This window comes from Danio rerio, chromosome 8 (genome assembly GCF_049306965.1).
Source record: "Danio rerio strain Tuebingen ecotype United States chromosome 8, GRCz12tu, whole genome shotgun sequence".
NCBI lineage: Eukaryota > Metazoa > Chordata > Actinopteri > Cypriniformes > Danionidae > Danio > Danio rerio.
This window is the reverse complement of record NC_133183.1, coordinates 20004862-20029426: the sequence shown is the minus strand read 5'-3', so window position 1 is coordinate 20029426 and position 24565 is coordinate 20004862. Positions and strand designations below refer to the sequence as shown.

The window sequence follows — 24565 nt, the reverse complement described above, 5'->3', positions numbered from 1 at the left end:
AAATCTAATAAATGTTGGAGACATACTCTTTACATAAACGCACTAAATCGCACTTCAGCAGTGTTTATTTGAGAGGGCACAAGAAAATCTGCACTTGAGCAGTGTATATATTTGAGGGGGAATTCAAGAAGTTTTGTGCATAATTAGATAAACTAAAGCAGACTGAAAAATAATGAACATTATATTAGAGGTGTATAAAGGTCACTTCTCACCCCAGAGTTTCTCTTTTCCTGTGTATTGTTATTTATCAATTATTTTATTGTATTAATTTGATTGTATTAATTTATTTTTAATGTATTTTCATTTAATGCAAACCCTAGCTTGTATATAGTTGCTGCTAGCTATGTATGCTGGATTTGTTCTGTAATAAATAAATAATCACAAAAAAAATAGTTTTGTGCATGAACAGAGAAAATCGGCATACAAGCAAAGAGATTCGCATGCTCGTATTACATAAATGTTAGCTCAACTTGTAATACTGCGCTCACGACATTTGTCATGTAAATAACGCCGCAGGTAGTTGCTAGATCTGTGTAAAAGGCCTGCCGCCACAGCTGGAAAAAATCTAAGCGAAAACCCTGTACAGTGTATATTCTGTAATACCTGGGATCAAATCAAGACAACAGTAACTTTTTTATTGTGAAAATATGTCAATAAAATTTCTCCACATCTGTAAACTACCAGAAATCAAGTAAAATCTCACATATACATGTAAACATCAGCCTAATTGCAGACCACTGAAAGTTTGAATAATTTCACAACAGCTACAGTATGGCTAGGCAGGTGTCATGCACAGCTTACTGTTGTTTTAATGTTGTTTACAAGCTCTTAATTAATTTTTAAATAAATTAAAAAAAATTCATTTGATTAAATGCTTTATAACAATGGATATGTTTTCCTTCTCTTTCTCAATTCCAGAATCTCTTTTTGTCACTATAAACATAATGCGTCTTGATGACACATTGGATTTGCAGCTCTACTTTGCTGGTCCGGAGGGAAATCTGATTTTTTATTTTTTTTAAATAGGAAACATGCCTCAGTTCTGTCAGGAACATATTAGGCTTCATTGTATTTCTCCAGAACCCCTCAAAACAATGCTTGACGACAGAGAGGAACAGACGTGTGTCCGAATTTAATTTAAATTTTTTTGGGAAAGCACGGTCCTGCTTTCATTACAGAGCAACGACACCTCCAAGCCCAGAGCACAGACATGGTTTATGTTGTGTTAAGGTGACATTGGTTTAACATAGATTTGCTGGATAAATACACACTGAAGCCATAGCAAGGAAACAGCGCAGACGCATGCGTCAAATGCGTGGTAGGGTGTGTGCTTTGAGAGAGTGTTACAATCAAAACAAACGCTCGGTATGGACAAGGGAAAAATCTGCCGCTGGTGCTTTGGCTGGTAAATAAATCCAGGCCCCTAAATCAATACGGTCCTTACACACAGTGAAAAGCACATTAAACAGCACACATTACCAAAGAAAATCTTCTGCTATGAGAAAAAACCTCCCTCCATTGAAATAGTAACAAGATCCCAGAGTGACTAGCTATTTCAAAGCAATTTTATGACGTCAAGAAATGGGTATAGGTGATTTTTGCAGATATTAGGTTTTTAAAATAAGAAACTCGTTATTTTTCAACATCATTTTATAGCCACTCTTTCCAGTGGTAGATCGCAAGGTGGTGAAAAACGACTGCGTTTATGATTGAGACATTAATTTTTTCAAAAAAATTTATTTATTCTAGAATAAATCAAGAGGCTTTATAAGTCTTACTGAGCAAGTCAATTAATATGTTATTAAAACAGTGGTCCTGAACCCCCGGTAGGGCTGCTGGATTATGGGAAAAATCATAATCACAATTATTTAAGTTATAATTGTAATCACGATTATTCAAAAGATTAAAGTTTAGGTCAAAATTATTTACCCTTATGTGATTTTTATTTTATAAACATTTCTTAAATGATGTTTAACAGACTCAGGAGTTTTTCGCAGTATTACCTATAATATTTTTTTCTCCTGAAGAAAGTTTTATTTGTTTTATTTTGGCTAGAATAAAAGCAGGTGTAAATATTTTGAAACCTATTTTAAGGTCGATATAATTAGCCCCTATAATTAGCAACATTTGTTTTGGATTGTCTACAGAACAAACCACTCTTATACAATGACTTACCCCATTAAGTTAATTAATTAAGCCTTTGAATGACACTTTAAGCTGAATACTAGTATCTTAAAGGATATCTAGTCAAATAGTATGCACTATTATCATAGCAAAGAAAAAAAGAAATCAGTTATTTGAATTGAGTTATTAAAACTATTATTTTTAGAAATGCCTTGAAACAATCTTCTTTCCGTTAAACAGAATTTAGGGGGAAAAGTGTCATTATTCATTCAGGAGGGCTAAAAATTCTGACATCAACTGTACTGTATATATAGTTATTTTCCTAACTGTAAGTAAGAAAAAGGAAATTAAATACAATAGAATAAAAACCTGTGCTTTAAGCATCTACACTGTAGAATTTATTTTTAAATTATAGCTCCAAAAGTCCTTCAGTCAAGGGCATACACACAACAGCATGCGATCTCTTTCGCGCTTTAAAAAGTTAGGTATCGGGTTTAATAATGTGGAGCTGGGGTTGTGGATGGATGCTGAAGTCAAGAGAAAATGGAGGTACAGTATGACGGGTTTGACTATTTATAGGGGTTTGGTCTCCAGCTAATTGGGTTATAGAATTATTAACTGTGATGAATTAGCCTTATCAAAGACTAATCGTGCTCCTCCCGAAATTTGTTTATGAAACATCACATGAAAAGCACAGCTTTTTAAATATCTACATAAATAAAACTTGCACCATAGTTGCAGCAATGTTTTGTTAGCTTGTCATCATCTGAGAAAATGGTTTATGGTCATTTAGCAATCTATGTACACTCAACAAATAAAGTGGCGCAGCGGTGGTGCAGTAGGTAGTGCTGTCGCCTCACAGCAAGAAGACGGCTGGTTCGAGCCTCGGCTGGGTCAGTTGGCGTTTCTGTGTGGAGTTTGCATGTTCTCCCCGTGTTCAAGTGGATTTCCTCCGGGTGCTCCGGTTTCCCCCACAGTCCAAAGACATGCGGTACAGGTGAATTGGGTTGGCTAAATTGTCCGTAGTGTATGAGTGTGAATGAGTGTGTATGGATGTTTCCCAGAGATGGGAACATGCAACACTGCAACACTACTGATTTGCCATCGTGTTCACCAGTGCTCAACAGAAATTACTGTAATTGGCTGTGAAGGTCTTCAGTTCACTGCACTTCACCGATGTTCAACGAGTGCAAACACAAACTAGCAATCTGCTAATGACTCGACTGATCTTTGCACCTTTAAAACGCTCCAATCTTTGTGCATCAGTGTTTGCACTCAGGAGTGTTTGCACCTTCATGGCCAATCACAATCATTTCTGTTGAGCAATTGTGAACACAATGGCAAATCAGCTTTTAGAGCGTGCTCATGAATGCGGCCTTGAATGTTAGCGGGAAATGGACGTTTTTAAAAAATTCCAGTACCAGGACAGTATTACCGATAACACGAGGGTGTGCTACGAAGAGCAGTGCATTGTTTTATTGCTCACCGGGTTACATAGGCTGAAGCATGCAGGAAAGCCACCACTGTGTTTACCTGGTGCCATGAACTGAAACCTAGGAGGATACTTACAGTAAGTGTATTACTCTTAAAGAGATTGTGATTTTGTTTGATGCCTAATATGCTTTAAATTGTTTAAATTAAACTTAACTGAATGATATTAAAGTGATGTTTACAACATATCTGCGTTTTGGCGGCAACAGCTGGAGGTTTATAGTCCACAGCATGTTTCAATGTTTACAGTGCTGACCCTATACTTCCGGGTTTCTTCCCATCGCAGCCTAGCTTTCGTGTTTTAAAATGGCGGCCCCTTGAAATAAGAGTATAGTTGTGAAGTTTTGAAAATGCAGTATATTATGTGTCATAAGCATCGATTGACTTTTTAAGTGATTTAATGAATTAACCAATTCATTCAACATCAGTGGTTAAGAATAGCACACTACTCACTAATTCCTTTTATGGCAAAACTAGTAAAAATAGTATGCTGATATGTTATTCTGATTACAGCCAATGAGTCATTTCATAAAGAAACAACAGGCTATGAGTATACTAATGAATCATTCACTGAACTGATTCATGATTCATTCAGTAGAGATTACTAAGTGAGTGTTTAATTTTTGTCATTTATTGAAAAGTCAATGTTTTCTCACTCAGACATCCTGGATGAATCACTCAAAGAACATCATAGTGAATTGTGGAATTGCGTTTGTGGAATCGGGTCAAAAGGAGATATCTCTTGGAACAGCCTTTTTGCGACAGCTCACTAATTGGAACAGTCCCAGCATGTGTAACTATTACTACAGTGATATCCATAACTGATGACAACCCCCTGACATCATTTTCATTGAGCTCATCCGCCCTGCATGTATGTCAGAGCAACTGGGAGTAAAAATGAAGCTCGGCGGGTTCAATACTTACCCTTCTCGGGTGTTCTCGAGGCCGGACAGCGGGGAGAGATGATGGGGGCTGCCAATGTCACGGTCCATGCGGGGCTGCCTGGGTGGCAGGTCAGGTCCAGAAGAGAGCAACTCAAGTGGGGCTCCATTGTGTGTCGTGCTGGAGCCAGCGTACAGGCCTGGAAGACAAACAATACTAATGTGCAAAACATGCCTGATAAACCTCAAGAGCGGCACATTGACCAAATTAAATCTCCACAAACAACTCTTAATGGCAACAGGCACTTGTTATGACAACACAAACACACCAAGGCCCTTTGGATTAAATTAACTGTTCCTGTTTCTTGCTGTTCGCTATTTACTGTCAATGATAAATGTTGCCGTGCAGAATGGATTTGACTGAGTGATTTTAACAGAACATCCTTAATAGATTGACTATATCTGAATGGAGCGGCAGAAATAATAAGCAAAGGCAGATCTGCTTTGAATTGCTACAAAAATGAATATAACAGGTAGGCTGTATCTTCAGCCAAAAAAAAAAAAAGCTGAAAAAAATGATGGACAATGAGGAAGTCAATCAATCATTGATTCATCTGAATAATACCCTGTACACACAGCAAGTGATTGTTGAAATGGGTCTGACTGTATGACTGATAAATAAATGACAGAAAACTGATCAATTCAAAAACATTACTACAATTCTGAACAAAGTACGTGACTGTCAATGTGAATCAATTACTCATTTAGAATATTAATTCTTTATAAGCCATTTTTTCTAAACAAAACAAATGACAATTTTTATTTGTGAATAAATGAATTATTCACACAAATATTCACTCAAAAACACTCATTTATTTTCAAACAAATATGTGAATGCCTTTAAAAGTTAGTTGGAGGTTCATTTACTCAAGTGAGTGATTTATCTCCAAATTAAACAAGTGAATATCTTTATGTCAATTAATTATTTATTTACTTAAAGGATTGATTCAAAATTCACTAATACATACAAACAGTGTTGGGGGAAACACATTACAAGTAATGTGAGTTACGTAATAATATTTCTTTTCTAAGTAACGAGTAAAGTAATGCATAACTAACTTACTCCCAGCATCATTTATATCGAAGTTGATATTTAGCGGAATTGGGTTGTTATCCCAATGCTCAACCCGCAGTCTGGAGGACCAAGACATACACTCATACAGTACACTACAGGCAATTATCTTACCCAATTCAACAACAGCACATGTCTTTGGACTGTGGGGGAAACCAGAACACCTGGTGGAAACCCAAGACAACACGGGAAACCATGCAAAATCCACACAGAAATGCCAACTGACCAAGCTAAGGCAACAGCTCTTTATTACTTTTAAAAAAATCATTAAATTTTAATTCAGTAATAACATTTTTTTACTTTTACAAATGTTACTTTAAGTTAATTTTTAAAAATTTAAAGTGAGTTGCTTTTTAGTTTAATTAGATTTTTTTAAACTGCTAAATTAAATTATAGTCACAATGAATCATGCAGTCAATGAGAGAATGTGTTCATTATTTTTAAAGCATCAAAGAAAAGGAAAGGGGGATTATAGTCTCAATGGACAGTGTTTTTACTATAGACAAATAGTACAAAAGTAGCAAACAAATGAGCTCTGGGGTCAGGAAGTTCACAGAAAACATTATCCTAATATATATATTTTTGGATGTGTTTTTAAACGTAAATGAAGGTTTAGGTAATACAGTGTGTTTCTAATTGCAGAACTCCTATATTAAAAAAGAAACAAGTATTAAAAGATCAAGCCTCAGCCAGGTAATAAACTGTAACGTAAAAGTAACTCAAAAGTAATGTAACGCAATACTTACCAAAAAAAAGTAATTAAGTAACTCAATGATTTACTTTATTGGGGAGTAACTCAATATCGTAATGCATTTTTAAAAATAACTTAAAACTGAGTGATTAATTAATTTAATCGAACAATTCATTTAAGATACATTTCATAACAAAATAGTCATATTTTGAATGCAAATAAGTAGCCATGTTTATATCCAAAGATGCAAATTAAATGTATGCGCAAAATAGAAATATCACATAAAAGACGTGCGAATAAAGCAGCGGATCCATCCTACAAGTCAAAGAGAATAAAATGGTCACTTCCTGATTAACTGGCACCAAATATCAACAGTAAAGACAGAATTTGCTGCGTCAATCTTTTCTTTATTTAATAAATGACTTGCGCCTCAGAAGACGATGCCGACATGCAATGAACGTGTTTTGGCGTTTGAAGGCATAAGACACAAAACAGGGACACCCTTGGTAGTTCTGGAGGTCATTAATAATATAATAACAGTAATACTCATAATGGTCAATATGTTAGAATGACCAAAACAACATTTCAGATGTTTAATAAAGTGCTCAGCCTTCTGGTTTGTCCATTCACACACATTTTTATCCTTACATGATCTCCTATGACAAAATCACATGACGTTTTTAATGCGCATACTGAAATTTGTTCGGTAAAAATGTTTCCGTCATAGTTCGAAATAGTTGGATGGAAACATAGCTAATAGATTATTTACTTAAATGATACAGAACTACAAAACAAAGGAATAAAGGCAGATCTTCTTCAAGCTACTAGTTCTGAACAACTAGAACAGGTAAGCTGGATCTTTAGCCAAAGTCACACAACCTTGAAACGAAAAACGGCAGACACATCAACTCCAGCTGCAGTTTATAATGGAAATAACAGCATAGATCAGAGCCCCAAATGTCATCTCGTCATAGATTATACTACTGTACACGAACCAGGCCAGATAAAATGATAGTTGCTTGTTCCGTAAAGGGGCTTCTTCAATCCCCGGGCTTCTTGTGCAGCCTGAGAGACTGACAGGCGGACACTGTTCCCGGTTGCTAATGTTAAAGTGCTCCTCTGAATTTGCCCAGTAATTGTTTTCCCAGAAGGCCTCTGGAGGGATGGCTGTGCATTGACAGTCGTTGACGGCTCTTCCCAGCATTACTTCTCTTTGTGTTCCTCTCCAACTGCTTTATGGTGGAAGCGGGGCCTATCTGACAGTTTTCTGAACTGGTTACAAACTTGATTCATTACTCGAAATCATCAATCAAAGTCCTTAAATGCTTTCCCCTTTAGCCCTAACATCTGCTACCAGACTGGGAAGCGTTCAGCAAGTAATGGCCATGATTGCTTTAGTTGTTATCTGCTGGAGGGAGAGGAGGGACTGAACCTAAACGCAGAATTACACACTAATAGCTAAGAGTGGGCAAGAATTTCCAGATAATCAGTATTTATCAGTTTATATGCATATTTAATTGGCATTTTCCCAATTACTTCATTAGTTTGTATGTCTGTAACATTTTTTTTCCTTTGAAAACTTATATACAGTACACAAAGTTCAAAGTAAAAAAAATGGTAAGGATAAAAAAAAAATATTTACAAAACTAAACATAGATAGTTATAAAAAAATTGATTTTATTTGAAAAAATATAATCAGAACTTTTGACAATAAAAATATCAACATTTAAATCAAACCTAGTTTCGTAATACTAAAAATACATCTAAAAAGTTCCATCAAAGGACAAATTACACAATAATAAAACATATTAAGAGAAAATCATCTCTTCAAACCCTGAGGTGACTTAATATATTTAAATTTATTTCCATTCCAATTCCGTTAAGTCATGGATAATGCATATTTAATATGTATGAGGACAGTTGTGTTTTGTCTACTAAAGAAAGAAGATTGATCGATTTATGTTTAATACAAGCAAGACATTGTATTGCTTTATGTTGGTGTTTAATGTGAATTGGTGTTTGATTAGATTTCTTTTTTCTTTCTTTCTTTCTTTCTTTCTTTCTTTCTTTTTATTTATTTATTTATTTAGATTTTTTTCTCTTTTTAAATTTTTTTTATTTTATAATAATTATTATTTTATTTTTATTATTTGTCTTTGGTAAGTTTTGGGTATTGGGGTTTGATTTATTGTAAAACCTTGAAAAAACTTAATAAAGACATACTATACAAAAATACATCTATACACTGATATAAAAATAATGGCTGTTAAATTACAGAAATGTACCATAAAATAACATACGTTAAATTATATAAATTTATTGTTAAATAACAGAGGTTAAATAAAAAAAATACAGTAAATTTCTGTAATTTAACTGTCGTTATTTAACTTTTTTTTCCGGCAGCTGGGATAAAATAACAGAATTTTTTATACAGTGTATACCAGTGGTGCTCAACCCTGTTCCTGGAGATCGACATTCCTGCAAAGTTCAGCTCCAACCCTGATAAACACAGCTCAACCAATCAATTAGAATCTGCACAGCACTTGATAATTACAGGCAGGTGTGTTTGATATGGGTTGCAAATAAAATTTGTAAGAAGGTCGATCGCCAGAAACAGGGTTGGTCACGCCTGGTGTATACTGTAAATATACAATAAATATACTGTGTGTGCGTGTGTGTGTGTGTGTGTGTGTGTGTGTGTGTATATATGTATGTATATGTATACTGTATAAATAATTTTAAGTTTGTGTATGTATGATTTTAATAACCTGTACCCCCTGCAAATGCTTGCGAACCCTTTTGGTTTTAATAGTGTGTGTGGTTACCTGTAGATCAGGGGTGTCTAAACTCGGTCCTGGAGAGCCGGTGTCTTGCATATTTTAGTTCCAAACCCAATTAAACACTTCTGAACCAGCTAATCAAGCTAATTTTATATACTAGAATCTTTCAGGCTGGCGTGTTAAAGGAAGTTGGAGCCAAGCTATGCTGGACACTGGCTCTCCAGGCCCGAGTTTGGGTACCTCTGCTTTAGATTATCCAGGTAAAAAATTCAGGAGCCTGTAACCATCTTATGAAAACACATAATTACCACACGCAAATAAGCAGCCACAGAGAATCAATTCAAATTTGTATGAAGTAGCCAAATACAAACCAATACAAAGGCACAACATACTGTAGGACCAGAGCGCACTTTTTATGTGCAAATTACAAAACGACAGAGGTACCCACTCTCCACTTTGCTTTTTCTCTTCTACTGGCCTCAGAACAAAGCGTATACGGAGAGGCAGAAAAATCCAGAACATTAAATGCAGGCATCTTGGCCAGACCCAACCACAACTTCTCCTCTAAACAAGAACAAACAGCCACAGTAACATAAAAGGTCCTTCAGGCTAAAGACATTTGCAAACTGAAGCACCAACAGCTTCTCCTCTTTGAACTGAGTGAATGAGAGCTGGTGTAAGCCAGGATGCCGATTTTTCCCTGGCACACGTTGTGGGCGATTTAAACTGTTGCAGTGCAAAGTGTATTTTGCACAAAGATGCTTTAATGAAGGGCAGTTCTGCAATCCCCCTTCAAATTACTCTCACACAGACGTCTAAGGTCTGTTCTACCTTCCTCCTGCCTCGATCTGCTCTGCTCTTAAAAGAACAGCTCTCATATCAAATTGCGGATATTTACTCTTGTGTCGTTCAAAACTTGTACAGCTTACTAATCATGATATTTCTGATGTTTATGCGCAATTGCAGGAAAACATTTCCATAGATATTTTACCCTGTAGCCCAAGCAGGGTTAAGCCTGGCCAATTCCTGAATGGGTGACCTCAAGAGAAAGTCAAGGTTGCTGTTGAAAGTGCTTACATCTATTATAGCCCTTTATACAGGATGGGCCATTTATATGGACACACCTTAATAAAATGGGAATGGTTGGTGATATTAATGTCCTGTTTGTGGCACATTAGTATATGTGAGGGGGCAAACTTTTCAAGATGGGTGGAGACCATGGTGGCCATTTTGAAGTCGGCCAACTTGGATCCAACTTTTGTTTTTCTCAATAAGAAGAGGGTCATTTGACACATCAAACTTATAGGGAATTTCACAAGTAAAACAACAGCGTGGTTGGTTTTAACGTAACTTTATTCTGACCACTTATAAAATGTGTACAATGTGCTGCCCATTGTGTTCGATTGACAATGCAACCCTCTTCTCCCACTCTTCACACACTGATAGCAACACTGCAGGGGAATTGCCAGCACAGGCTTCCAGTATCCGTAGTTTCAGGTGCTGAACTTCTTGTATCTTCACACCATAGACAACAAAAATAGTTTGGCCATTCTTCATCAATGGAAACAGGGTCACAGGATATTTGAAATTGCTACATGATGATGTTTCCCTCTTTATGCACTGAAGCTGGCACGTTCCCCGAGTTTTTCCAGCAAGATGGTGCACCACTACATGGGTGTCAGGTCCGAGCATTCCTATATGAACAGTTTCCTGAAAAATGGATCGATCGTCGTGGGCCAGTTGAATGGCCTCCAAGGTCTCTCGATCTCTCGACCCCCTTAGACTTTTAATTTTGGTGTCATTTGAAGGCAATTGTCTATGGTGTGAACACACAAGATGTACAGCACCTGAAACTATGGATACTGGAAGCCTGTGCTGGCATTTCTCCTGCGGTGTGGCTTTCAGTGTGTGAAGAGTGGGAGAAGAGAGTTGCATTGACAATCCAAAACAATTGGCAGCACATTGAACACATTTTAATAAGTGGTCAGAAACTTGTAAATAACTCATGAAAGAATAAAGTTATGTTAAAACCAAGAACACCATTGTTTTTGTAGGGAAATTCCCAATAAGTTTGATATGTCAAATGACCCATGATGGCCAACTTCAAAATGGCCACCATAGTCAGTACCCATCTTGAAAAGTTTGCCCCCTCACATATACTAATATGCCACAAACAGCACGTCAATATCACCAACCATTCGCATTTTATTAAGGTGTGTCCATATAAATGGCCCATCCTGTAGTGACGGGGACACTGCTGTCAATGAGCATGCATGCATGCATGCATTCATTCATTCATTCATTCATTCATTCACTTACACATTCACTCACTCATTCATTCATTCATTCAAATAGGGAATGAAGCTTTAAAGCTAAATATGTGTTGTCTAAAAAATAAATAATTTGTCTGGCAGTGATCATTTATGATTCAGCAAAATCACAAAATAAGTCCAATTCATCATTTCACTTTAAGGATCTGATTCCTTTATCTTAGTTTATCGTAGACCCTTTTCACAGTTCTTGGAGCGGAAGGCATCATGGTTGAGTAAACTTAGAGCGCAGTGAAGGGGAGAGTACAACAAATCATTTTTTACAACCCTATTAACTGAAATAATAAAAGAAAAACACCATGATGGTGTTACCAAGACTTTCAGAAAAAGGGGAAAAATAGTGTGAGACTGATGACGGCAGCCAGAGGAGAGAACAATGTCAAATTTACTCTCAGCCCCATAGATGCTGCATTAGAAACACCTTGCATAAGCGGTATTTTTTATTCTATTTTTTTTGTTGTAATTTGATGCAAAGATGATATAATACATACATAAACATATATAAATGTTTATACGTTGTTTTTTTAAATATATATATATAAAACTTTCAAGGATTTAAGATTCTGATGACCAGTAAACGCATCTTGTAAAATGACAGCAAGCATCATCTTAATTCTTTTTTTTTCAGTGTGAAACTATTTTTTAAAATGCAGACTTTTGGTTGTGTGAAAATATCCCCAAACCTTTTCTGTAAACAAAGTTCACACATACAATTAATGTCACGTGGATATCTCATTTTTAGTTTTTTTTTTTTGGGACTTATACGGTTGTTCAATGCACGCACTCAAATAAGGAGGTAGTTTTTATTTCTGGGTAAACTATCCCTTTAACAGTTTGCTATCTGGGAGTCTGGATTTTCAAAATACAGTCAGGTTTTCCCGATAAAAAATAAAATGAACTTATTTATGCATAATATAAATAAAATATAAAGGATCTAACACTTGAATATAAATTATCTAACACTTGTAGTGCAGATGTTAGACTGCACAGGAAGTTTTGCCAAAGTAAAAATGGTCATGCCCAACTGAGCCTGGTTTCTCTTGAGGATTTTTTTGTTTCTTTCACTTTCGTTAATTGGTGAAGTTTGTTCCTCGCCACTGGCTTGCTTGGTTTGGGACTTGTGGAGCTGTGCATTGATGGATTTGCTCTTCAGTGTTTGAACTTTCAGCAGTGAAGTTTAAACCACACTGAACTGAACTGAACTGAACTGAACTGAACTGAACTGAACTGAACTTCAGCTGCTTTGACACAATCTATACTGTAAAAGTGCTAGAACTAAAGATGAATTGAATTGAATGATTTAAATCTGTGTTTAATGAGAGACACATTCATGAAGTACAAGTGAAAGATCTTTGCATTTTAAGTTCATTTTTGCATTAGAATATTGTCCATTATAAACCTCACACCGTACAAACATAACATTTCAAAACATGTGGTGAGAACTAACCGTTGCTGAAAGAGGTGGGTCTATGATCCTTCAATATTACATTTACTGATAAAAATAACAATAATCATATATTAATATTAATACTAAATAAGACTATGAATCAAAACAATGATTTAAATGAGTGCAAATTTACATTTGACTCTAAAATGAAAAGCAATAGTGACGTAAAATAGCTGACATCAGCACTATTTAAGCACTTCTTATTATTGGAGCATGCTGTTATCTGGAAATAAAGATTATCAGTGATGAAACAAATTTTGGTCTGTTTCTCACACACAACTATCATCTGGTTTGAGAATTCAGTGATGGCGTCAGATGGATAACATTAATAAAGCCTGAAAGCTTTAGTGCCCATTCTTCGTAAACTATCCATTTTGTAAAGTGCAACACAGAAAGGAAACTTTCTGAACGCTGTGTTCCATGAAATAAAAAAGCGATGACATCAAGGTTTACAACAGCATGTTTTCTCAAATCTCCTCTTCTATCTGTTGCACTACAGTATGTTCAGCATTTAGACAAGAACAAGCCAAAGAACAAGAAAAATTACTCGCAGGGAGGGCTGTAACTACTGCGGTTTAACTAATACAAAACAAGCAGAAAAACAAAACATGCAACACTTTAACCTATGACCTCCATCTCCGAAATCAAAGAGTCATGAGTCATCACTGGGTATTTTAAGGTAAGTGTCCTCTAGCTTCGATTTAGCTCGAATTGCATAACATTGGAAGTAGCATGGGAAAATTCACATCGAACGCAAATCGTGCATTGCAGCTGTTTGCAATATTATCATAGCATATGGTCTTCATAACATTACAATCCCCTTTATTCTGTCATGTCCATTTGAGCTGTTAAATTGTAGCTTATTGGTTTTGGATCACATAAATGGTTCTGCAAAGTGAACGTACACTTAAACACATCTGGGTTTTGGTAAAAATGTTAGGGTGGAGGGAACAGTCCTCTACCCATCTCTACAAAACATCCCAGGATACATAAATTAGACAGCACATATGCTCCTACAAAAACAAGCACTAATGGATGCTAAAGACCAAGATATACAATCGCTTCTCTCACTCTTCGGAAGGCAGTAGTTCATCTCACAAATTAAAGTATAACATAACAATCGGCATAATCTGCCGAATCGTTCATATAATTATTTCAGCACATTTTGGAGTTTCAAAAATATCATTGGTGGGATTATTTAAACATAATAAATCCTGATCTGAGATCTTAAATATGATTGACGACCATCTAAAACTTTTTTCACAATGCTAGGCGTTGCTATCTGTGTGTTAAGTGGTGACGTATGGAGTACTGCTTCTGGGTCCAAGTGTGCTATTCATTTGAGTTGAGAAAATATTCGTTTACAACTAATTGTTTGTCATACCACACATTAAAGTGAATTTTATATCAAATCACGGTGTTCACAACAGTCTCTGGACATGCTGCATCACACACACCAATATTTCAACCATTTATAAAAAATTAATCACTCTGGCCATTGTATATTAGGCATGGATATATACAGTATGTACATTATATATTGCGGTCGTGATTTTTGAAAGTATTACATTGCTTTGTTATAATTATTACCATTTGTTGAGTCTCCCCAAACAGTTTGATATAGTGCTTGGACCCAGAAACCACCTCGGGTGAAATCACACTTAACAAGCAGATGGTGTTACTGGGTGTTACAAAGAGCACTGCATGGTGGTTTTGAGGGTGCTATAGGCAGTTACTCAGGCCATTGCAAGATTAGGGAGTTCTGAGTAGTTACTGCTAGGGTGTTCAGAATAGTTACCCAGGGCACTGCTGGGTGGTTGCTAGAGAGTTTTGAGCAGTTGCTTTTGAGTCACCACAGAGTGTTTTGGGGTACTGCTAGGTATTTGGTAATGAATTCTGGGCAGTTACTTGAGGGACTACTAGGTAGTTGCTAGGGTTTTCTGGGTAGTTACTAGGGCCACTGCTGTTTTTTTTTTTGAGTACTTTGCTAGGTGATTGCTTGAAAGCTTTTGGTAATGTACAAATGTAACTAGTGTAAACAAAACATAAAACTACTTACAAGAACATGTAGCTTAATTTAATAAACAAATCGGAGATATGGCCATTTAATGACATTTAAAAAAAATGTTTTTGCATTTTATTGTTTTTACAAATTACATTTGGTTTTAAAAAATACATTTCAGAACAGTTATTTTATTTCAATTACTTAGAAATGTTGACATTATCCTTAAAACTATGCAAAAATGCTGCATATAGGAACAGTACTGATAGGTTTACCTTCTAAATATTATTAAAATCATTCATGCATTTGTTTTGTTTTTCCAAGCTTCAGAATTGTAACATATTTTTGCTTGTAAATCTTGAAAGTCGACTTTATTCAGGAGCCACAGCTGTGTTCAAAATGGTATAAATGTTGTCAGAGTGCACTAAGAACGAAGCACAATTGTCAGTTTGATGATTGCTGAAACAGAATTGTATTAAAAAAAAACTTGAGCAAAAAAACTTTAAGCTTCAAAATCATTAGAAGGTTCTTCCTGTGTTCGCGTGGGTTTCCTTCACGTGCTCTGGTTTCCCCCACAGTCCAAAGACATGCGTTACAGGTGAATTGAACTAAATTTCCCATAGTGTACTTGTGAGTGTGTATGGGTGTTTCCCAATACTGTGTTGCAGCTAAAACATATGCTGGAATATTTAGCAGTTCATTCTGCTGTGGCAAACTCTGAAATAGAGACTAAGGGCCCTATCATACACCCGGTGCAATGCGGTGCAAGGCATGATGCAGTTGTTGTTTGTTAGTTTTAGCTCGGCCCAAGAGTTATTTTGACGTTTTGCTGCACTCTGTTTAAATAGAAAAAAAGCATATGTGCGCCAATATGCGTTCTGGTCTATAAAAAGCAGGTGAGTTTTGGCGCATTGCTGGCGCGCTGCTATTTTGAGGGATTAAAATACATTGTTCAATAGACCAGCAGAGAGAAGGTCTAAAGTCCAGCGCAGAGCACGTTAGTTGTGCGCCTTGCTTAAACATTGCTTAATACACAAAGGATGTACAGCAATACGCAAATATCTTTACAAATGAAAAAGGATTAAAAAATTACAAAAGTGATTATTTTTTTAGCCTACATAAATATTAAAACCACCGCCTCCATGCCTTCTTCATCTCGGGGGGCTTTTTCAGTTTATTTTTGACAATTTGCTTTTGTATAATGTTATTATTAGTAGTAGTGGTATTTATTATATGCAGATTTATATTTGTTTTATAAAAAAAACAAGCTTAGATTTGCCCACCTGTGACCAAATGGGGCATAGCATGTGTATTTGGATATATCTCAGTTTTTGACCACACTTTGTTATTATTGTTGATTTATTAGTTTGCTGGAAATTAGAAATGAATTTAGAAATAGTTTTTAAAAATCTTTGCACTTAACAAATGAAATTAATTATGTAGAGGCTATTGGATGTCTGTGCGTACAACACATTTCCACGAGAGTGAAAGTGAAAGTAAAGAATGAGGAGGCTCATCTCTCATTCTCCCGATGTAGATGATCTGTTTAACTGTTTCTCTCTGGTGAAGCGCTCAGTTTTTCCACCTACAGTCCGTCATGTAAATAGCAAATGCGCCATGGCGCTATGCAACTGACTCTTAAAGGGAATGGGATATGAGACTGATTTATTTATTTGATTTATTCTTAAAGCACACCTATAACTCATTAAGAGCATAAGCTCAACCCTGTTTGACCATGCGCCATGGCGCAAAGTGGATTTTTTTTTGCCCTTAAAAAGCAAAAGTGGATTCTGACATGCCCTAATTGCTTTTGCAGCCTGCATTTTGGACTTTGCGCCTAGATTGTCAAAATAGAGCCCTAAGCCGGAGGAAAATTAATGAACGAGTGAATCATCGAAAGTGGATGGTTTCAGTGGAATAGTGGATTCAAAGGAAGGGGGCATAAGGGACATAATGCACAATAGAACACAGCCAGGAACTACTGTATGCTCCTAACCACAGTTCTAGAGTTTTAGTTCCAACCACACAAGTTTATAATGCTGTATGCAGTGAATTCGGGAAACACCAAAATTCGAGAAATTCAAAACATTTTAACAATTTTATTTAGTCAACTTTTTAGGAAATACACGTCTGGTTGGTTTTAAATGGTTGCTTATTGGCCAAATGCTGTGTGGACAGTTTTCACACTCAGTTTCAATATCCATCAGGGTAAGCAATTGAAATCGTAATAAGCCATATAACATGAGCTCTTATTGTGTTTACAGTACAAGCAAAACATGAGCCTAAGTTTAATTTCATTGGTATGAGCAAAAATAACAGATGTGTTTGTGTTATCAAGTACCAATAAATCACACAAATTAAACTAAGCACTCATTTCTCATTTCAGTCTGATTTCTTCTTTATACCACACATGCTTCAACAGTGTGAGTGCATATAAAGAATAATGTAAGGCTTACCCGTAAACATCTCCTGCCCAAGTGCTGGGGAACGACTTTCTTTCCCATTCAGAGAGTGCTGAGAGCCAGCAGGGCAGTGGGAATGCTGGGAAGGGGCGGAGCCATGCAGATGCTGGATTGACAGACATTCACTCAGAGCATCTGATTCTAAATGGGGGCAGGCCCTTAGCTGTCAATCAAAAAGACACAAGCGATGAAGTAAACAATATTCAAATATCAAAACATGATGCAGGAATGGAAGAAATCATGTTTAAAACATGTGGATCATCTGTTGCTGAGTGACATGGTGTAAAATGAGGAGAGGCACACTTTCCTAAACTGGATCAGGCCCAAACAAAAGCCTTCAATAAAGAAGACACATCAATCTTTCCCTACTATCCGGCATAAATAATGACGAGCTTAGAAAGGAACGTTTTTTCACCACAAACAGGAACCTTTGATTGGAAACATGAGGGGATGAGGGGAAGAACATACCCCACAGACACATCCATCGTCCCGAGTGCAGGTTGGGACGCCACGTTTGTGGCTAAAGAGAGGTGGAGAGGTCTCCTCTGCTGGTGAGATTAGCATGCAAGACTTATTTTTCCAAAATCAAAGATCTGGGAGTAATCATGCATTACATGTGACATTTATTTAGAGTTTGGGGAGTCATATGTGTTTAGGGCTTTTAGACTCACTTTAAAAGCTCGGATTGTAGCATGGAATTATGTTTAACTGGAAAATTATCTTCGGTCACATGAATCAGTGATGAGTGGACCAAATCTGGAGACGATTCTTTGCAATAAACAATAGCCGAAATGAGCCGTGACATGCAACTTGAATGCGTTATGTCATTTTAATTCCTCTACAATTACCATTTTCAAACTAAAAGCTTGCAAACTCGTGAATTAGAAACAAAACAAACACATTTTAATTACCCTTGAACGGGCTGCAGCTCTTGAACATTACAAAAGATCGCAAACCGCACGTCTTGCAGTTGAGATTTTTGTGTAAATCTCCCAGCCATTTGTCAAGCCTAATGGAGCCTTGGTGCTTTGCTACAACAGGCGTCGCTCGCGATAGATGGAGTGGGAGTGTTTGTTTGACATCGGCCCACAACATCTGGCCACTGGGGTATAGTGCTGCACAGATTATTACCAATGGTACACGCTCACATGTGTTTCCGCTTACAATAGCAGGCAAGAAGAACGCATCAGTCAGCTGTCGTTTAGAGCGGTGCAACAATAAGACCATTCTGCTTATAATTACCAACTTTAATGAGGAATGCACTCTTCACCATGTAGATGCTGAAATGTGGTCGGAGTTGATCTATTGTTGGGGAAATGGTTTTCAAAGACAATCCTAAGTAGAACCAACTGCACCAAGCCGTGAAAAAGACACAACTGACCATGAAAAATATCTACTAGCCGTCTTTCTGCAAGAGCCAAAGAGCTAATTGTAGTCGGATGCGCTGATGATTTGTACGTGGGAATTTCTGGATGTGCGTTTGTATCCGTACCTTTCGACGCACCTGCTGCTCTTTGGCAGAGTGGATCTTCACGTGCTTGCGGAGGGAACTGGGGTCTGTGTAGCGCTTAGTGCAGCCCGGGATCTGACACGCATATGGTTTCTGAAACAGGAAAAGCACAATGAGTCTGAGAAGCATAATTATACACAGCTCAGCCACAAAAAAGACATGGAAACACACGGCTATGGACACAAAGACAGTAATCATTGCATTACGGCCGCATTTATAATTGAGTAGCTATAATTATAGTTAATAAGAGACATTAAACACAGTGCAGTACATTTATACAAGCAACTATTCTGAACTGCTAAAGGAAATGTCCTGTTTATGAAAACCTATATACTAATATACAGAATGATGACAATGAATCTGCATCACATTTTGAAGTATAAAACAAAAGGAGAGGGGGGGGGGGGGGGTTGAAAACAAATAAATATTATTATGTAAACGGTGTAAAATGTGTAATTTTCTAGGTTACAAAAATGGTTACAAAAATGGTCTTGATTATCTCATAATTATTCACTCACCCTCCACATTTTCCAAAGTTTAAGGGTTTCTTTCTTCAGATGAACACAAAAAAAGATATTCTGAGGAACATGGGCAACCAAATCATTGTTTGTCCCGATTGACCTCTACATACCCTATAATAGAAGTCAATGGGGACCATTAACTGGTTACCAATATTCTTCAAAATATCTTCTTGTATGTTCAATGCAAAAAAAGAAACTCAAACCAGTTGGGAACAACCTGAGAAAATCTAAACAATAAAGATGCCAGGAAGAGCCAGTGAGGCGTGTTCTAGATAAGTAAGTAAGCAAATAATGTGTATTTATAAAGCGCATTTAATGTGTATGGCCATACACCCAAAGCGCTTCACAATCATAAGTGGGTTCTCTCCACACCACCACCAGTGTGCAGCATCCACTTGCATGATGCAACAGCAACTACAGGACAATGGCGCCAGTGCACTCACCACACTCTAGCTATTGGTGGAGCGGAGAGACAGTGATACAGCCAATTCAGTGGATGGGGATGATTGAGTGGCCATGATCGTAAAGGGCCAATGGAGGGAATTTAGCTAAGACATCGGGGTAATTTTATCAAATAGTGTTTGTAAGTAATTTTATAGAATCATCTTTTTGGTTCTCCAACGAACCTTGTAAGTGAAGAGATCCTCATAGAACAAATTACTTTCCAACATTTTCATAATCTTGATCCCATAATAAATTTTTTTCCAATATAATATTCAGTATATGGATGTTAATGGTTCTTCACAAAATCATCTATGACAATAAAGAATCTAAATTTCTAAGAGTACATTTTTCAGAGTTTACATGTACAAAATAGTCAAAACAAAGTTCAAGAGGAAAGACAGCATCCTACCTTTCAGCTGAGAGGACACAGGAAGAGGAAAGAAGAATACAGATTGATCGGTAAATGTCATGCAGGCATACAGGCAAGTATTGTACAAACACTCATTTACTGGTTTACAAGAAGCAAACTACTAAGCCAGTTTTATGTTGTGTTGCACATTTAATTACCTTTGAAGTGTTTAAACATACAGTTGAAGGTAAAATTATAAGCCCTTCTCTGAAATTACAATTCTTTTGGTTAAAAAAAAAGTTTAACAGAAAAAGTACATTTTCTACATTTCCTATTTTTTTCTTCTGGAAAAAAGTCTTATCTCTGTTAGTTTGGCTGGAATAAAAGCAGTTTTTAATTTATAAAAAATATGTTTTAAAGTAAATATTTTTAGCTCCCTTAAGATTTTTTTTTTCAATTGGCTACAAAACAAACCATTGTTGTCCAATGACTTCCCTAATTAAGTTAATTTGCCCACTTAACCAAATGAATGGAGTTAAAGCTTTAAATTGCACTTTAAGCTTAATACTAGTGTAAAAGTTAGTCACCATGGCAAAGACAAAAGAAATGAGTTATTAAATATTAGTTGTGAAAACTGTTTAAAACGTTTCTGTTTATTACCAGTTGTATTGAAATATTTTTAAAAGAATTTACATTCCACAGGGTGGGGGGCTAATATTTTTGTCTGATAAGATACATTCGTATAACTATGATTCTCACTGGTAAACTTGCAACCCAGGCTCATTCTGAAAATGTACCACAATATACATTTCTGGAGAGTGCCAAATATGTCCCAGGAGCTCCGTTTTTTGCAGTTTTTGTTTTCTCGAATCCACCAGAGGCCGCTTTTTCTTCTGCGAGCGCCATCTGCATCTGCCGTTCTCGTGTAAATCCACCAGAGGCTGCTGTCAACTGACTGAATGACAGACTGACGGACCGATCGACTGACCAGATTGGCCAACTTCCCTAAACCCAACCGACAGTTTTAAAAAGCAATCCAGAAAAATTAAAGCCCTCGCCTGATTTTCAGCCCGTTTTCATATTTCACCACATTCTCACTATGGAAGCATACGAGTAGCATAATTCAATTCAAAATGTAATATGCAAAATGGCAATGCAATATGTTAAATGGCAATGTATTTCTGTATTTGAATTTGCATTTTTGCATTTCAGTTAGCAGTTAGAATTGATCCCTAAAACTGCGTGCGCGAATATCAAACCTAAGGCCAACTTTACTGAGCTAGGAGGTGATTGCTTTTCTAAAGTATTTCCCAGTTCACGCTCGAGGGCTCGTGCAGCTTCACGAAGCCGCTGAGGAACAGACTTCGCCATGTTTATGCTGCCAAATGTCCCAAATAGTCCTCGCGGCAGCTGTGACGACATAACCTAAAACCTGCCTTGCAGCAACGGTGGCCGTCTGTGGGCGTGGCCAGGCCAGAATGCATTTTCAATTTCAAATTGGCTTTCATTCGTCGCGATGTGTTAAATGAAAATGCATTATGTTTTTTTTATTTTCATTTTCATTTTGCAGCAAACATTGCACATATGTCTTGGAAAAGGCTAACTGAAATACAGAAATACACTGCCTTTTACATATTGCATTATCGTTTTGCGTATTACATTTCAAAATTAATTTTGCTACACACATCCCATGCTGTTATGCTAAAAATGTAATCCTGCGTTTCCTAGACGCGAGCGTAAATGCATTTAGGACAAATAACATTTAAATGATCATTTTCCTACAGTTTCTGCTTGTACTTTATTCACATCAAATTCAGTTTGTGTATAGCATTTTCAATGTAATTTAGCTACTTATAAAGCTTTAAAATGTGGATACAATTTACATATTAAAACAGTGTTTGAAATGAGAAATGCAAACAATGTAATTTAATTTACATTTTCATTCTGCACCAAACATTGCTCATATGTCTTGGAAAATGCAAATTCAAATACAGAAATACATTGCCATTTAACATATTGCATTGCCATTTTGCATATTACATTTTGTATTGAATTATGCTACTCATATGCTTCCATATCTCACTCTGTTATTTACTTGTTTATTTTATTTTTTGGATTCTATTTTTGTCTTACCTTCTTTTTTGTTGGACTTGAAATCCTGCTGTCGTGGTCAGCTTCTCTCTGCATCTTAAGTCCGCCAACATACAATTGCCAGTCTAACTAAACAAACTAGTAACAGCTGAAAAGCCATGATCTTTATGTAGGTAAGTGCTCAGCTGATAAGCGCGAAAAGGAACAGCATCATACCGCCTTGTAGCGTTAATTTTAAAGATGAAATGCGTCCATACATAATTCTGGCTACATTATTTACAATCTTCAGAAATGTATATAGGGCTATGTTTTCAAAATGAGCATATGTTGCAAACTTCATTGAATCAAGTCTTTCAATTCAAAACATGCAGAGGTGATTTTCTCCCATGCATTTTACGCTGCTCTTTTTTTTTCTAAAACAGAGGCAGTCATTAAAGTGAAAGTGGATAGGCTTCCTTTATTAGCTCTCCTTTCCTACCTTCCCTCGTTCTCTAAATAACGCTGTTTTTACAAGCCGCTCGCGGGGCAGCTCGTCTCTGTGCATTTATTTGTTTTCACTGTGCAATGCCACATAATCCCCCTGCCATTTAAACGCACCGAAAACAGAAAACGAGAAAGCTTGGGAATGGAAAAAAGGAAAATAGGCTGTCAAGGATAAATATCATTACAGTGGGAGTGATTTTTTTCACTGTATATGAGGCGTGTGGGAAGGCTGTGACAGGGTTAATGTGCAGCGGTGGGCATCTGGAGTCGGGGGCCTAATTGACCATGGCAGTGTGGTGGTAGCGCAGCGCTGGAGCTCTGCTGAGATGTGATACAGCACAGTGTTTGCCAGTTAGTGAGGAATTACTAACTCAAGCTTTCCCTGACTTTTATTTTTCCTCACATTGTTGGAGTGGGATGCAAGACATGCCTGCTTCTCACTGTGAGTTGCTTTTTCTGTCTCTCTCTGCCATGTGTCGTTGCTCTCCCAAACGGAGCATGGTGTTAAACGATGTATGATATATAACCCGTTTTACTTGATCAACCCATAGAGACATATCTTGAAGCATGTTGTGAACATTTGGGTCAAGGGAAGGTATCAAACAGCACATTCATGGGTTTTTTAAAAGCTCAGTTTGACTGGGAGTTTAAAACTGTTATGAGTTTCTTTCTTCTGTTAAACATACAATAAAAGATATTTAGAAAAATGTTGTAAACCTGTAGCCATTGACTTCCATAGAAGGAAAAACAAATGCTATGAAAGTCAATGGTTATAGGATTTCAGCTTTCTTCAAAAAATCTTCCTAAAAATGTAACAAGGGGGGGTTGGGGGGATTGACCCCTCAATTAATGCTTGATACCCCCCGAAGCGTATCAAAACAGCATGTATAGGGGGTCAGTCCTTTAAATAGTGAGAAATAGATTGCTCTGATCTGTATCTTAAATAATATTAATAATTAAAACAATAGATAATATAAACATACATTTGACCAAGTTAGACCTACAGTAACTTCTGAAATAGCATATCAGATGGCACTGTAAGTCAGAATACACTAAATATCTCTCAAAACACTGAAAACATAAATACATTTCATAAATAAATTAGATGTAATTAAAATAAATACATTTGATTAATTGAAGCGTGTTTTACATAAACTAACATTACTAAAAAAGTTGACCCCCCTGATCGTCAATGTATAATTCACACCCTGTTTAGAACCACTACGCTTTTCAGTATTGAGCTAGATTAGTTTCAAAAATAATACATTTGCAAATTAAAACTCATACATGCACAGCACAGTTCACATTTACAAAATCCAATTTGTAAACTAAAACACAATTCATAAATACAACACAATTTGTAAATTCACAAGTACAAATCATAAATATTTTTTGCCAAATGAATTGGATTTGTGTATTTTTGAATTGTGTTCTAAATTTATGGATTGGATTTGTGTTTTTTGAATTGTGTTCTGAATTTATGAATTGTATTTGTGTATTTTTAAATAGTGTTTTGAATTTACATTTAGAATTTGTGTTTTTTTGATTTGTGTTTTGAATTTACGAATTGGATTTGTGTATTTTTAAATAGTGGTTTGAATTTACAAAATAGATTTGTGTATTTTTGAATCGTGATTTGAATTTCCAAATATGATTTGTTTATTTTTTAATGAATTTATTAATTAAATTAGATTTTTTTTATCGTGTTTTGAATTTCCGAATGCGGTTTGTGAATTTTTGAATCATGTTTTAAATTTATGAGTTGGATTTGTGTATTTACGAATTGTGTTGTGAATTTACAACTTGGATTTTGTAAATGTGAATTGT

The 24565-nt window shown here is 36.3% G+C and overlaps 1 protein-coding gene across 6 annotated transcripts in view; it reads right to left on the bottom strand.

The window, feature by feature from the left end:
• glis1b (GLIS family zinc finger 1b) overlaps nucleotides 1-24565 on the bottom strand; it is a 155001-nt gene that overhangs the window by 22017 nt on the left and 108419 nt on the right. For 4 of the 6 annotated variants that reach the window (XM_073910185.1, XM_017357433.4, XM_073910189.1 and 1 more), the window contains exons 6-8: nucleotides 18833-18943; nucleotides 17335-17503; nucleotides 4540-4696 (exon numbers count right to left, since the gene is read on the bottom strand). In XM_073910185.1, the coding sequence (XP_073766286.1) occupies nucleotides 4540-4696; nucleotides 17335-17503; nucleotides 18833-18943 (437 nt within the window). The remainder of the gene's footprint in view (nucleotides 1-4539; nucleotides 4697-17334; nucleotides 17504-18832; nucleotides 18944-24565) is intronic. The other 2 variants (XM_073910186.1, XM_073910188.1) reach the window with 1 other exon arrangement.